The sequence below is a fragment of the Nerophis lumbriciformis genome, linkage group LG04 (genome assembly GCF_033978685.3).
Source record: "Nerophis lumbriciformis linkage group LG04, RoL_Nlum_v2.1, whole genome shotgun sequence".
NCBI classification, from domain to species: domain Eukaryota; kingdom Metazoa; phylum Chordata; class Actinopteri; order Syngnathiformes; family Syngnathidae; genus Nerophis; species Nerophis lumbriciformis.
In genome coordinates, this window is record NC_084551.2 from 23,836,121 (window position 1) to 23,850,072 (window position 13,952).

The 13,952-nt window shown below is 38.2% G+C and overlaps 1 protein-coding gene across 12 annotated transcripts in view; it reads right to left on the minus strand.

Annotated features, from left to right (window-relative positions):
• Positions 1-1,865: 1,865 nt before the first annotated feature.
• Positions 1,866-13,952, minus strand: part of cobl (cordon-bleu WH2 repeat protein) — a 176,022-nt gene continuing 163,935 nt past the window's right edge. For 11 of the 12 annotated variants that reach the window (XM_061950969.1, XM_061950977.2, XM_061951023.1 and 8 more), the window contains 5 exons: positions 13,623-13,745; positions 11,834-13,494; positions 11,559-11,666; positions 7,475-7,774; positions 1,866-3,176 (listed from right to left, as the gene is read on the minus strand). In XM_061950969.1, coding sequence (XP_061806953.1) covers positions 3,099-3,176; positions 7,475-7,774; positions 11,559-11,666; positions 11,834-13,494; positions 13,623-13,745 — 2,270 coding nt within the window. In that variant the 3' untranslated portion in view covers positions 1,866-3,098. Of the gene's footprint in view, positions 3,177-7,474; positions 7,775-11,558; positions 13,495-13,622; positions 13,746-13,952 lie in introns of those variants that run through there. The other variant, XR_009814687.1, reaches the window with a different exon arrangement.

The following is a 13,952-nucleotide window of genomic DNA, read 5'->3' on the forward strand; positions in this document are numbered from 1 at the left end:
CCTCCGGAGTCCTATGAGCCAAAAGAACCTCATAGGACTCCTTCAGCTTGACGGCATCCCTCACCGCCGTTGTCCACCAACGGGTTCTAAGATTACCGCCACGACAGGCACCAACTACCTTGCGGCCACAGCTCCAATCAGCCGCCTCGACAATAGAGGTGCGGAACAAGGTCCACTCGGACTCAATGTCCAGCACCTCCCTCGTGACATGTTCAAAGTCCTTCCGGAGGTGGGAATTGAAACTCTCTCTGACAGGAGACTTTGCCAGACGTTCCCAGCAGACCCTCACAATGCTTTTGGGCCTGCCAGGTCTGTCCGGCATCCTCCCCCACCATCGCAGTCAACTCACCACCAGGTGGTGATCGGTAGAAAGCTCCGCCCCTCTCTTCACCCGAGTGTCCAAAACATGAGGCCGCAAATCCGATGACACAACTACAAAGTCGATCATGGAACTGCGGCCTAGGGTGTCCTGGTGCCAAGTGCACATATGGACACCCTTATGTTTGAACATGGTGTTTGTTATGGACAATCTGTGACGAGCACAAAAGTCAATAACAAAAGACCACTCGGGTTCAGATCCGGGCGGCCATTCTTCCCAATCACGCCTCTCCAGATTTCACTGTCGTTGCCAACATGAGCGTTCAAAACAATTGAATTGTGTTTTCATTTTTAAACATTCCATAAGGTGGTGCAGTGTCCCATCCAGGATGCATCGACAATGAGATCACCCTTTTTAATTGTGCCTCATTGAAAAAACATGGAAATAATTTTGTCTTTAAGCGTAAAAATTAGGAATACAACTATAATTCAATATAGGACAAGATAAAAATGTGACTGTAAAATTGTACCATCCTGCCTGCTGAGCACACCTGAACTATTTTACAAATCCACAGCAGAACCATTACCCGGTTGCCCAGAAGAGTGAATCAAATGCTGATACTTTTCCTTCTGACTCAGACTCAGACTCATATTCCAGTCTAGTTAATTGGCACACATTCATGGTCAATTTGTATGTAAAAAAGCTTGCATACGAACAGCTGCAACTTCAAATCGATTCTTACAGCTCACTTAAAAGAGCCGTTCAATTCGACTCATTTGCATTTGATTGATTGAAAATGTTATTAGTAGATTGCACAGTACAGTACATATTCCGTACAATTGACCACTAAATGGTAACACCCGGATACGTTTTTCAACTTGTTTAAGTCGGGGTCAATTCATGGTAAAAGCAACATCTCTCAAGGACTCATGAGATCAGCCAAAATTCCCCCAAAACAGAATGGGAAGTTACAGGAAGATCCAAGAATTATAGACTTACACAAGTTGGGAAAGTTTTTTGAATGTGTCACCACTTAGCCAGTCTGGAAGAAGACCAATAGGAAAGAAAATTGGTTAGGATGCTCAGGAAGCACCAGGGCTCAAGTCTGGCATGAGCTGGAAACTGCCGGAGCACCTGTGTCACATTATTTGCAGTGAAGTAAAAGAGTGGTCAAATATCAAGACAGAATCATCATAAAAGATTGTATACAAGGAAGAAGATTCACACTTGTCTTTTCTATGTCGCACATGCACTGTTGCTGTATCTGGAAGAATCACATGCAGCGTAGGGTAAAAGTTCTGGCAGAGTGATTTTGTGCAGCCACAGTGATGAGTCAGGGCACTGAGCGGCTGCCGGGAAAAGCAGCTCGACCGTGGCGGGCCAGAAAGAAGAGAGATGTTTAAAGGGAATATTTCACAAGGGCAGGATGAGAAGTATCCTGTCAAGCCCTCCTTCTCCTGGAAATGGTACAATAAACAACCCGGTGATGCTTTTACAATTTGTGCATCGCATGAGTGCTGGTTCAATGAAGACATCCAAAAAAGTATTGCGTGATTACAAAATCTTTTTTTTATTTAAACATTAGGTAGACAAACCAAGTGCAACCCTCTCGGAATAACAAACCATTATATAAATCCCCAGCCAGTAATGAAATAACATGTTTTCATTTGTTTACAAATTATACAACACAAAGTTGTGGGCTTTTCGGTTTATCTCAAAACAAAATGTGGTAGAATGATACAAAATGATTTTTTTTTATAATATGGATAAAACAAAACGTTTTTCTTGCATAAAACTGAACATAAATATATATTTTTTTAACTATTTTTTTTTTAGCTTTAAAAATATATATTTTTTTAATTTTAAAACTGAACATAAATTAATCTACATAAAATCCCTCCACTTTAATGTTAATCTATTACAGCAGCAAGCATGCAAATCTTAATATGGAAAACTGATTCAATATACATGTACAGTAGTTCTCAAATTCAAAATCATCAATGGCAGCATACGGCTTTTCCTAAATTAAATACAACTACTCTGAAATGTAAACTTTTTATATGTACAACACTGAAGCACAAAAACAAAAATGCAGTAACTCTTAAGATACTGCTGACAAAGCTATTACATACTCTGCACGCTGTGAACAAATCAATATTATTTAAGAAATATTTAAAAAAAATAAAGACAGGTTAAATTACACTTCTCCTGTATTTCAATATAAACATGGCTGCTAAACACTGACCATGTGCATGTGTAAATGGTGTATCATAATAAACGAACAGGCACTTGTGAATCATAACCAGATCGTTGGCATTCCCTACAATATCTAAATGAACATTAACTAAAATTAAAAGTCAAATCTATTGCATCACATTAGGATTTTTTTTTACATCATGTACATAACACTGAGCAACATGCAAATCTCAGCTGTGGTAAACAAAAATGAGAATAAAAGGCGTAATGCATTCTGCTTTCATTGGCACATTTTGGTGAAAAGTTGAAATGTTTGTGTAATCAGATGGACACCGAGCAGACTTCCAGCAGAGAAACAGATCTGATTGTCATTTAAAAAAACATCAAACCTGTCAGCAGCTAAGTTTAATCAAGCATTCTTAAACTCGTCGTTTCCGGTCTTGCTGTTGCTTTCAGATTTGCAATGTTTCATCTGCCTTTTTCACACATTGTCAGTGACACAAACACGTAGTTTCACAAATGTCCAGACCAAAGCACTGTAGTAAAAAAGACGACTTAATATTTCTTGTGTTGATGGTTATTGCTAAGAGAGCTTGGAGGAGGTTGCATTGATTGTTCCCAGTCTGCCGTTCACTTTGACCGTCTTCGTGGGCACTGCCACCTACAACACACATAAACACATCTTTTTTAAACATGTGCTGATAAAATGTGTTTATTCACAAAAGTATTCAGTAATTAAATATTTGTCAAATGCATTTAACAGGAATGCACAATATTTCTGTTTTCAAGCAGATACCTTCTTTTTAAAAGGCTAACTGCACTTTTTTTTAATAAGGCTAACTGCACTTTTTTTTAATATTGCCTATCATTCACGAACTCTGTGTAAGACGAAAAGACTTTCTTTTTTTATGCATTTTAATTCGTAAAGTACAGCAAGTACGAATGGGTGAACACTCTAGCGCCCCAAAAAAACTCTAAAAAGACATCCAAAAACCGCCAGCAATACTCCATTTACAGTACATCTCGTGATTTTAACAAAGTATTATCAAAATATTTTTAGCAGTGCTGGGATCACAGAGCCAACTAGCTTATGCAGCTATATTGACATACTGAGCTGCTGCTCCCACATCGCCTCTATGCTGTTGAAAATAAAATCTACATTATAAATCATGCCTCTCGTTCGTACAGTAGAAGGTTATTGTCATAGACCGAAAAGTTGACTTTGACATCAAACTTAGAACCGCAGATGGCGAGAGACACACGATAAAACACTCTCTTGCGGAACTTTTTTGTTTTTTAATCCTGAGTGAGGATTATGATTAATTCATCTTAACGGGAACGTACGAATATCTAATCAATCAGCATCCCAGTGAGAGTAGACATTGTACAGTATGTGATTGTTTTATTACGTTAGTACTTTGTATATTTTGTTCTGCACTTACAAATACTGCTACATGATGCTTAGTGGTATACTAAAGCTTCATCTGTTTATCACCCACCTTCTAAAACTTGTAGATCATCCTCCTTATATTCAGGCTCAAAAATTAAGTTTCTGGATCATCATTATCCGAAAGTAGTCGTCGTCGTATCTCATAAAGTTTGCCATTAGTAGTGTTGTTGTTGCTGAAGGGAAAAGCCAATGTTGTGATGCGTTTTTCAAGCTAATACGCCGCCGTATGCTTTAAATGAGTAAGAGATACAAATATTACACGCTGTCATGAATGTGCCTGTTACTACATTACATATATACTTACGTGTGTACAAAACATGGAGGTGTTTGGATGTTTAGAGCTTTTTATAGGCAGAATAGAGTGACTCTCTTCATTGTTAGCTGACTTTTGCTAGTGTTTATTTATGAGTTGGAATGCATAAAAAAAAAAGAAAACGTATGTGCTTGTCTTACATAAGGATTGTAAATGACAGAAAAAATAAAACAAAGTGTTAAGATTGATACATTATTTATGTATATATATTTTACATTTAGATTTAGCTGTAGCTTGTCCAATCCTGGAGGTAAAAAACTGAAGAGACTGAAACCGAGGATAATTTGACAAAAAATGTACCTTTAGTTTTACACTAACCAAATATGACATCACTATTATGGTGGAGCTCTAATTTGTTCACCCAACCCACCTAGGGGTAATCTTCATAGTAGCGTTTTTATTTCATGTTATCCATCCATCCATTTTCTACCGCTTGTCCCGTTCGGGTTATCTGAGCTATTTATTAATGTTTATTTCATCTGTTATCTGAGCTATTTATTAATGTTATCAGATTGTAATGCACATCACATCATAATTCCTAATATTGGCCCTATATTTATACCTTTAGGGCCTGATTTACTAAAAGTTTGCGTGTACTAAAACACGTGCAAAATTGTTAGCACACGCAAAGCTAATCTACTAAACATTTTTAAAGTGGATTGTGTTTGTTAAGTGAGCAGAAAAAGGCGTGCAATCCATTCTGCGTCTCTGTCTACATTAATGTGCAAAATATATGCTGATAATCTAAACGCCCACAATACTGGGAAGAGAAGGTACAAATATAACTTAGCACACACAATGTGATTTGTCAAACCTCATCACTGTTTTGTATTTGTATTTTATTTAAAAAGGACGTGCAAACTGACAGTTCCACACTGTGAGAGTGCGCTTGTGCTGCCAAGACACGGGAATCTTACCGTATTTTCCGGACCATAGGGCGCACCGGATTATAAGGCCCACTGCAGATGAATGGTCTATTTTAAAAAAAATCTTTTTTCATATATTAGGATTATAGGGTGCATTAAAGGAGTCCAACATTTTTTTTTTTTTCTAAATTGAAAACACTTCTTTGTGGTCTACATAACATGGAATGATGGTTCTTTGGTCAAAATGTTGCATGGATGATGTTTTACAGATCATCTTCAAGCCGTTTTCTGTCAGTCGCTTCTGGATGGGCCGTTTTGTGGGTGGTCTTATTTACGTGGCTCACCTTCAGCAGCGTCTTCTCCCCATCATCTTTGTTGTAGCGGTGTAGCGTGCAAAGACGGGAGTGGAAGAAGTGTCAAAAGATAGAGCTAATTGTTTTAATGACATTCAGACTTTACTTAAATCAATAACTGAGGAGCATCTCCTCATCCGGGAACAACAACACCGGAAATGTGTCCCGTGAAAAACCGTCCGACCGGAACTCTCTAATAAGTAAAGTTCCTTGGGTGAATAATATAAACTCACTACACCGGTATGTTTTAGCGCTTTCATGGCGGGTTTACTGACAGATATAAGTAAGAACTTTACACTACTTAATATAAGACATGGCAACAGCCGAGGATGAATGTCCCATAACAAGTAAAAGAAGAAGCTTAATGACTACGGTGTCGGCATGGACTACAAAGGCGGACGCGCGTAATTTTTCAGGATTTATGCAGATCTCAAATACAGATCAGGAGGGACCAGAAGGTAAGAAAACTTTCTTTTGCATAATATTGCGAAACAAAACGCCAAATATGTCTTACCTTATACACACATCATAATAATACTCATTTGTTGTAGCACATCAAGCGGTGAGGCTTCATAGCTTACAAAAGTCGTACTGAAACAGGTTGATAGATTTTTGAGGGCCGTGTGTAATGTTCTATATTTGCAATGGAACATATAAAACGGTGTTTACTTGAATCATATTGCCATCATAGTGCAGTCTACACGTATCTCCTATGTTTGACTGCCATCGACTGGTCACACTTGTCATTACACCATGTACCAAATAAAATTGCTTCGAGGTCGGTAAGGAAAACCAGAATTAATTCGTACATTAGGCGCACCGAGTTATATGCAGCACTGTCGAGTTTTCCGGAAAAAGAAAAAAAAAAAAGGGGGGATTTTAAGTGCGCCTTATAGTCCAGAAAATACGGTACAATGCAGCCGGAGAGTATTCACAGCGCTTCACTTTTTCCACATTTTGTTATGTTACAGCCTTATTTCAAAATTGAATCAATTTATTTGTCCTTAAAATTCTACACATAATGACAATGTGCATTTTTTTTTTCATTTTTTTTTTAGAAATTGCAAATTTATTTAAAAGAAAATTAGATCAGGTGCATCCTGTTTCAACTAATCACCCATGAGACGTTCCTACAGCTTAATTAGAGTCCACCTGTGAACAATTCAATTGGCTGGACATGATTTGTAAAGGCACACAGCTATCTACAGTATATATAAAATGCCCACAATTGACAATGCATGGTAGAGCACAAACCAAGAATGAAGTCGAAGAAATTGTCGGTAGACCTCCAAGACAGAATTGTCTCGAGGGACAAATCTGCGGAAGGGTACAGAAAAATATCAGCTGCCTTCAAGGTCCCAATGAGCAAGTGGCCTCCATCATCTGTAAATGGAAGATGTTTGGAAACTGTCCAAAGATAGGTGTGCCACGTTTGTGGCCTCGTATTTAAAAAGACTTGAGAATGTAATTGCTGCCAAAGGTGCATCAACAAAGTATTGAGCAAAGGCTGTGAATACTTATGTACATGTGATTTCTTAGGTTTTTAAATTTTTTTTAAATACATTTGCAATAACATTTAAAAACATTTTAACACACTGTCATTATGGGGTATCGTGTGTAAAACTTTGAGGACAAAAATGAATGCATTCAATCAATTTTGGAATAAGGCTGTTACACAACAAAAAGTGGAAAAAGTGAAGCGCTGTGAATGCTTTCCACTTCCAAGGCAAATTCTAAATTAAAATGGACTAACTAACTTTTGTTTTATTTTAGGTTTCTTTAAAAGTGATTGTTTACATTTCCTCTGCAAACGCTGGGACAGAAGAAGGAGTTGTTCCTTGTGATTTGATCCATGGTAGCGTGTGAGTAAAACACTACTTTTGACATTAGCCTTTCATGAAACTCAGTTTGTGATAACTTTAACTGGTGCATGTTGGGAAAAGTTTAACTGGTGCATGGTGGGAAATAATGTCTTACCCTTTTTAGATTTTCTGCAGCAGCTCCAGAACGAATGGCCTCCATCATAGCCTCCCTGGCCAAGGCGGGGTTTGTGAGGGCATTTGCACTTGGACGTGCTACAGCGGTATGCTTAGCTTGGTGCAAGAAGGGAGAAAGTGGTGGTGGAGGTGAAAGTATGGAAGGCGATGATGATGTAAAGAAGGGCGAAGAGCATGTCAAAGAAACTGTTGACGGAGATGAGGGAACATCTTTCCTTTGTTCCTCCTTAAAAGCTGCATTTCTGCATCTTTGGAGCTCATCAGCAGCCCCAGATTTAGTCTGTAGGAAAACAAGAAGCCACACAATACTACATGATAAATATTAATTTCTGCTGTATTTTTGGTCATTTTTGTTGTGTACCTTTATTATACATTTTCTCTAAGAGGGTTTTTTCATCTATAAATTTTATAATGTCAATGTACTGGCGACCTAACCAAGGTATACCCAGCCTTCTGCCCGAATGCAGCTGGTATAAGCTCCAGCACCTCCAAAACCCCGAGAGGGACAAGCAGTAAGAAATGGATGGATGGAATTCTTTCATAGGTGTACGATACACTAGTAGTTATTCCACAATACTTCAAAGCCAAACTGGACAAAAGTCATTCATTTTTTAAAGGGCGCAACACATTTTTAATTCATTTTTTTAAACTTTCTTTGCTCAAAGTTCTCAACTTCAGCCCTAAAAGTAAAAAAATCTAAACTTAAATTTTTTTTTTTTTTAACCCTCTGAATTCCTTTAATCAAATTACATTTTTCAATTTGTATTAATTTGCATAACATGAGTGATTTTATTAGATCTTTAGACCTGTGACATTATCTGATCAAAAGGAGGATCAATATTTGATAAAAACAAAAGAATTACATGTTTGTTAATTTAGTTACGGACTGAAGTTTTAGAAATTTGAGCAAAAAAAGTAAGATAATATGAATAAATCCAAAATATTTGTAAAAAAAACCAAACAAACAAAAACAAAAAAAGATTTTTATGTCCTGTTTGGTGTTGAAGAAAATACAATTTAATGTCCTCTGAGGGTTAACATTGAAAGTAGGGATGGGTGACATGGCCTAAAATCCATATTGCGATATACATTGCAGACTCTTGCAATAATATATCAAAATATTATTTGGCATACGAATAATTAAAAAACATTTCAAAACAGGTTAAAGTTCACAAAAGCTCCTCCTTCAGCTGCTGACATAAATGGTGTATTGCATCATTTCCCGTTTTCCGATGTGAATGCTCACTGTAGTTTTGTGTAGTTGTTGTATTTTCTCTATAGAGTCTTACTAATCTATTGCTAATTTCCTATTCATACTTGGTTACTCTGCGCTGTCACGCGGTTTCAGACAGACTTTTGAATACTAAGTACTTATTCTTCGGTTGTTCCGCTGCTCTATATTCAGCTTGGCAGTTAGCGTTGCTGTTAGCATGCTTGTTTGGTGTCGCATGTTTTGCTATTTATCATCCCTCAGTGATAACGGCATTTGTAAAAAAAAAGTTTATGGAGGCGGGAATTAGTTTTACTTTCTGGTTTATGATTATAGACTTTAACTGCAACAGTTAGCCATCACTGTTAGGTTACTACATTGCATTGACATTGTCTTGCAGTCTGTTGCAGCTTGTCGCTCTAATTTTTACTTCAATGTGTCCACAGTAAAATTACGCATTTAATGGTCGATTATGCAGACTAACACTGGCTGCTGAACAATGCTGCCATGGCAGCGGAGTAGATACATTTAGTCAATGTGTCAGGCTCTGCCAGTCTGCAGCTTTTCCTCACATACATAGCATCCGAATAGTATTCACAGCGCTTAACTTTTTCTACATGTTATATTACACATACAGCCTTATTCAAATATTGAATAACTTGAGTTTTGCCCTCAAAATTCTACAGACATTATACCCCATAATGACAATGTGAAAATATATTTTAATAAAACCAAAAAAAATGAATCACATGTACTGTACGTAAAAAAAATTCACAGATCTTGCTCAATACTTTGTTGACGCATCTTTGGCAGCAATTACAACCTCAAGCCTTTTTGAATATGATGCCACCAGCTTGGCACACCAATCTTTGGGCAGTGTTGCACATTCCTCTTTGCAGCCCTTCTCAAGCTCAGGTTGGATGGGAAGCGTTGGTTTTCACCCAGGATGTCTCTGTACATTGCTGTATTCATCTTATTCTAGTCATGGAGGTGACCAAGAACCTGATGGTCACACTGTCAGAGCTACAGCATTCCACTGTGGAAAGGAGAACTTTCTAGAAGGACAACCATCTCTAAACCAATTCACTAACCAAACCTGTATGGTAGAGTGGCCAGACAGAAGCAATTTCTTTGGTAAAAAAAAAAAAAAAAGTTTGTCAAAATGCACCTGAAAGACTCTCAGAACATGAGAAACAAAACTCTCTGGTCTGATGAGACAAATATTTAACTCTTTGGTGTGAATGCCAGGCATCATGTTTGGAGGAAACCAGACACCACTCATCACCAGGCCAATACCATCTCACAAGGTGGGGGCATCATCATGTTGTGGGGATGCTTTTCAGCAGCAGGAACTAGGAGATTTGTCAGGTGAGAGGAAAAGATGAATGCAGCAATGCACAGAGACATCGTGGATGAAAACCAACACTTCCAATGCTGCAAAGAGGAATGGGCAAATAGGAATGAGCGAAACTGCCCAAAGATAGGTGTGCCAAGCTTGTGGAATCATGTACAAAAAGACTTGAGGCTGTATTTGCTGCCATAGATGAATCGTGAAGTATTGAGCAAAGTCTATGTAGGTACATGTAATTTTTAGTTTTTGATTTAGAAAATATTTGTGCATTTAAAAAAAGAGAATAATAATAATAATTAATTCATTAATAAATAAACTTGACTTTGCCATTATGGGGTATGGTCTGTAGAATGTTGAGGACAAAATTAATTTCCATTTTGGAATAATAAGTCTGTAACATAACAAAATGTGGAAAAAGTGAAGCGCTGTGAATACTTTCCAGATGCATGGTACACCCAGAGTTCCCATTTTTGCCAGAGCATGGCTGATCAATTTAGCGAAAGACAGCTTGAATGGCACAGGATGTCGTGCACAAAAATAACATTTATTTTCTAAATAAAATACAATCGTATTTTACACCTTGAGACAGCCTAATGGACAGTGACAGACCTGAAATCGACTTGTCAAAGTTTCAACCCGTTCACAGTATGGATGAGTTGATGTAGATTTTGGCGGTCCAAAATTAAAGAATCAGGTTACAAGCATAAGATTGGACAGCTATTTTGGGAAGCATTTGAATGAGTTCAATGCATAGTGTGTATGGGTATGTGCCAGGGATGTTGTTACTGCTGTGTTGTTGCTTGCTACAAATACAAAAATAATGTAGTCAGTCTGTGAGACAAAGCTAATCTTTTTCACAAGTCAAGCTCATTGGTGGGTATTGCTGTACGGCGAATTACGTAAACGTTCCATGACGTAGTTGTTCAGCAGTTGTTACGCATATTGTGGTAAGTCGACTAATTGCGGCAGTACTTTTGACAGAATAGATCAATAAACAATGTTGATTCAAGGATAGGATCGACTTTTATTCATCCCACAAGGAGGAAATACCGGACATTTAAACTGCATGTGGAAGCTTTTGAAGGTTATTTGACAGAAACAGTACAATTCCTTCATTTTCTACCATGTAGGCTGTTTAGTTAGGATCTCAGCTGAGCTGGAAACGATCCTAGTTGTCTTCAGCCAAGAGTTGGGGTACACACGAGACTTAGCCAGTCAAAGGACACATTTATACAATCAACCATCCTCACATTTACACTTGGACAATTTATTATATGATTAACCAAATACTGTATGTTTTGGACTGTCACAGGAAACCAGAACCCAAAGTAAACCCATGTAAACACAGAGAAAACATACAATCTCGGCACAGAGGGGTCAGAGCTAAGATTCAAACCCAGATCCACCTGGCTGTGGGGCAGACATGCTATCCACATGTGCCATCAAGATGATTAAAGAAGTGTGGAGTTGACAGATTAATAAGTAGCCACAAAAGTATTTTACCTTCCTCAGCCTTTCAGAGCTGCTCTGGGCTCTAATAGCAGCAAGAAGAGCGGACCTAGCACTCTCATTAGAAGACGCCTCCTTGCTTCTGGCACGAGATGAGCATATCTAGTCACGTCAATACAAAAGGAAAATGTAGATCATTTAGAGGCCTTCTTTCCCAAAGAACCATTAAGGACAAATGTAATATTTTTAAGTTAAGCATGTCATCTCATATCACTTAAAACATTGTGTTAATGCATTCATTATTCAACATAAAAGCTCTTGGTGCTCACCTTTTTGAGCCCATCCTTGCCACCACTTGCCTGGATAGCTTCCATTAGATTACTGTGCAGAGAGGTCTCTCGATCAACAGATCTACAGATCACTGGCTTGAACTTTTTAACTGGTCCAAATATGTTCACAGGTGGAGGTCCAAAGGTGTCGGCACTGTCCGACTTTCGACATGACAGTTCTGGTTTTGCAACAGCGGCTGTTAGACACTTGGTTGGTGGTTTGGCAGTTAGTTGAAGATGACTACTCTGTGAAGCTGTGGGGCTTTGACACCGATTACTGTTAACTTGTCTAATATTGCCATCAGTCAAGGTCATTTGAGGGGAACAGCTTGACTGAAAGTGTTTAATTTTGTCTGAGACTGGCCCGAGTGACCACAAGCTATCTTTGGCGGATTCAACAAAATCGCTTCCCTTGTCTTCTTTGACTACACTATGGCTGTCTGACACAAATTCAGGGTAGCTCTTGGACCTCACAGGACCAGGGTGGTGCATACCAGATTCATCAAACTTATTATCTATCAAAGAGATCTTAGAGGACTGTCGTGGATTCACTTGTATGGAGCGACCCAATGAACGAAAGGCAACATTGGGTTGTGTTAAAGGAGAGGACTGAGCAGGAAAAGACACAATGTTGGTTTTTGTGAAGGTCTTTGGGATGTACTTATTGATGGCAGACGCCACATATTGACTGGAGGTACGTCTGTTTGTTTTGAGGAAAGGAGAAAAATCTTGAGCCTGTGGTGGCTGCTTAATACTTTCGTGTGCTAAAATATCAATTTCTGCATGATGCTGTTTTGTAAAGACACTGTTTAATGATTCGTTCCTTTTATGACCAGTCTCTTTGAACAAAGTACTCTCTGCAGAATGATTTAGTCTATGTGTTTTCACATGTTCTTTTCTTCTGTCAGTGGTCAATGTAGTCTCTGAATTAGATGTGGGAGTATTTTTAAAGTTATCCAAGCTCTCCTTTGGTTTGTCAATCACACCTTTGCTGCAAGAACCAGCACATTCTTTTCTTTCACTAGAGCTCCAAAAAGCTTTGGCTTTTCCTATGAGTGGGGCCCCATCACTGTTGGCAATCAAAGATTGTGTTGGATCAACTCGATTGTTGTGGTGACCACCCCCACCACATTCAATTGTAATGGCACTAGCAGTTATTGATGCAGATGCATTTTGCTTAGCACCTTGCAAGACAGAGGCTTTAGGAGGAACAACAGTAAATGTTTTCATACCACATCGCGAGGTGGGATTGCAAGTAACTTTCCTTTGCAAAACAGAGCTGGAGTTATTTTGGTACACACTGTGAGTCTCTACTCGTTCTGTGGACAATGATCTATGGCTGGCTGGGGATAGAACAGGACTGTCCTCCGGTAAACAATGAGGATTACTCCTAAGATTTTTGATCATATGTTTGCTTTGGTCCTGAGACTCAAAATCTGCAAATGGTCTTTGTTTATCCTTTTTCACACCTCTAGTCATCGCTTGATGCGTTTTTTTACAAATCGTGTTTTCATCTGTATGCACAATTGCTGCCTTTTCCAGTGGCGTCCTATACTGCTCCGGTTGAGATACATGCCTAGAATTTACAATGCTGCTTTTATTTGTGGAAGCTGTAAAAGCATTATTGTTTTTGTTGCGCCATTCTGCAGCACCTTCTGAACCTGTGATGAAATGGGAAAGAATAACAAACAACATAACTTATTTTAAGCAACCATATTGTATATTTATATCTATTTTGAATGTATACAGCCAAATGGCCAGCTACTACATTGGGTATAACTCTTTCTACCTTTACTGTGAGACAACTTGGGGCCAGTGGGTCTTGTTGCTATATTTTCCTCATCCACTATTTCGTCTATAGCTGTGACAGGTATATCCATGTCCACTACAGACACAGGAACCCTAGGACACTCTGCACAAACAAATTAATATTGTGTTAATATTGTGTCTAACTTTTTTATTCATTACAGCAATTATTTTTGTCTTTAAAAATTAACATAAAGTATAGTCAGGTAATGTTAAAAAAATATATTTTGACAGATAGAAAACACACACTTTAGCTATCTGAATGTACAACATGACCAGATGTGACATGGTTGTTTATTACTTACATATTACA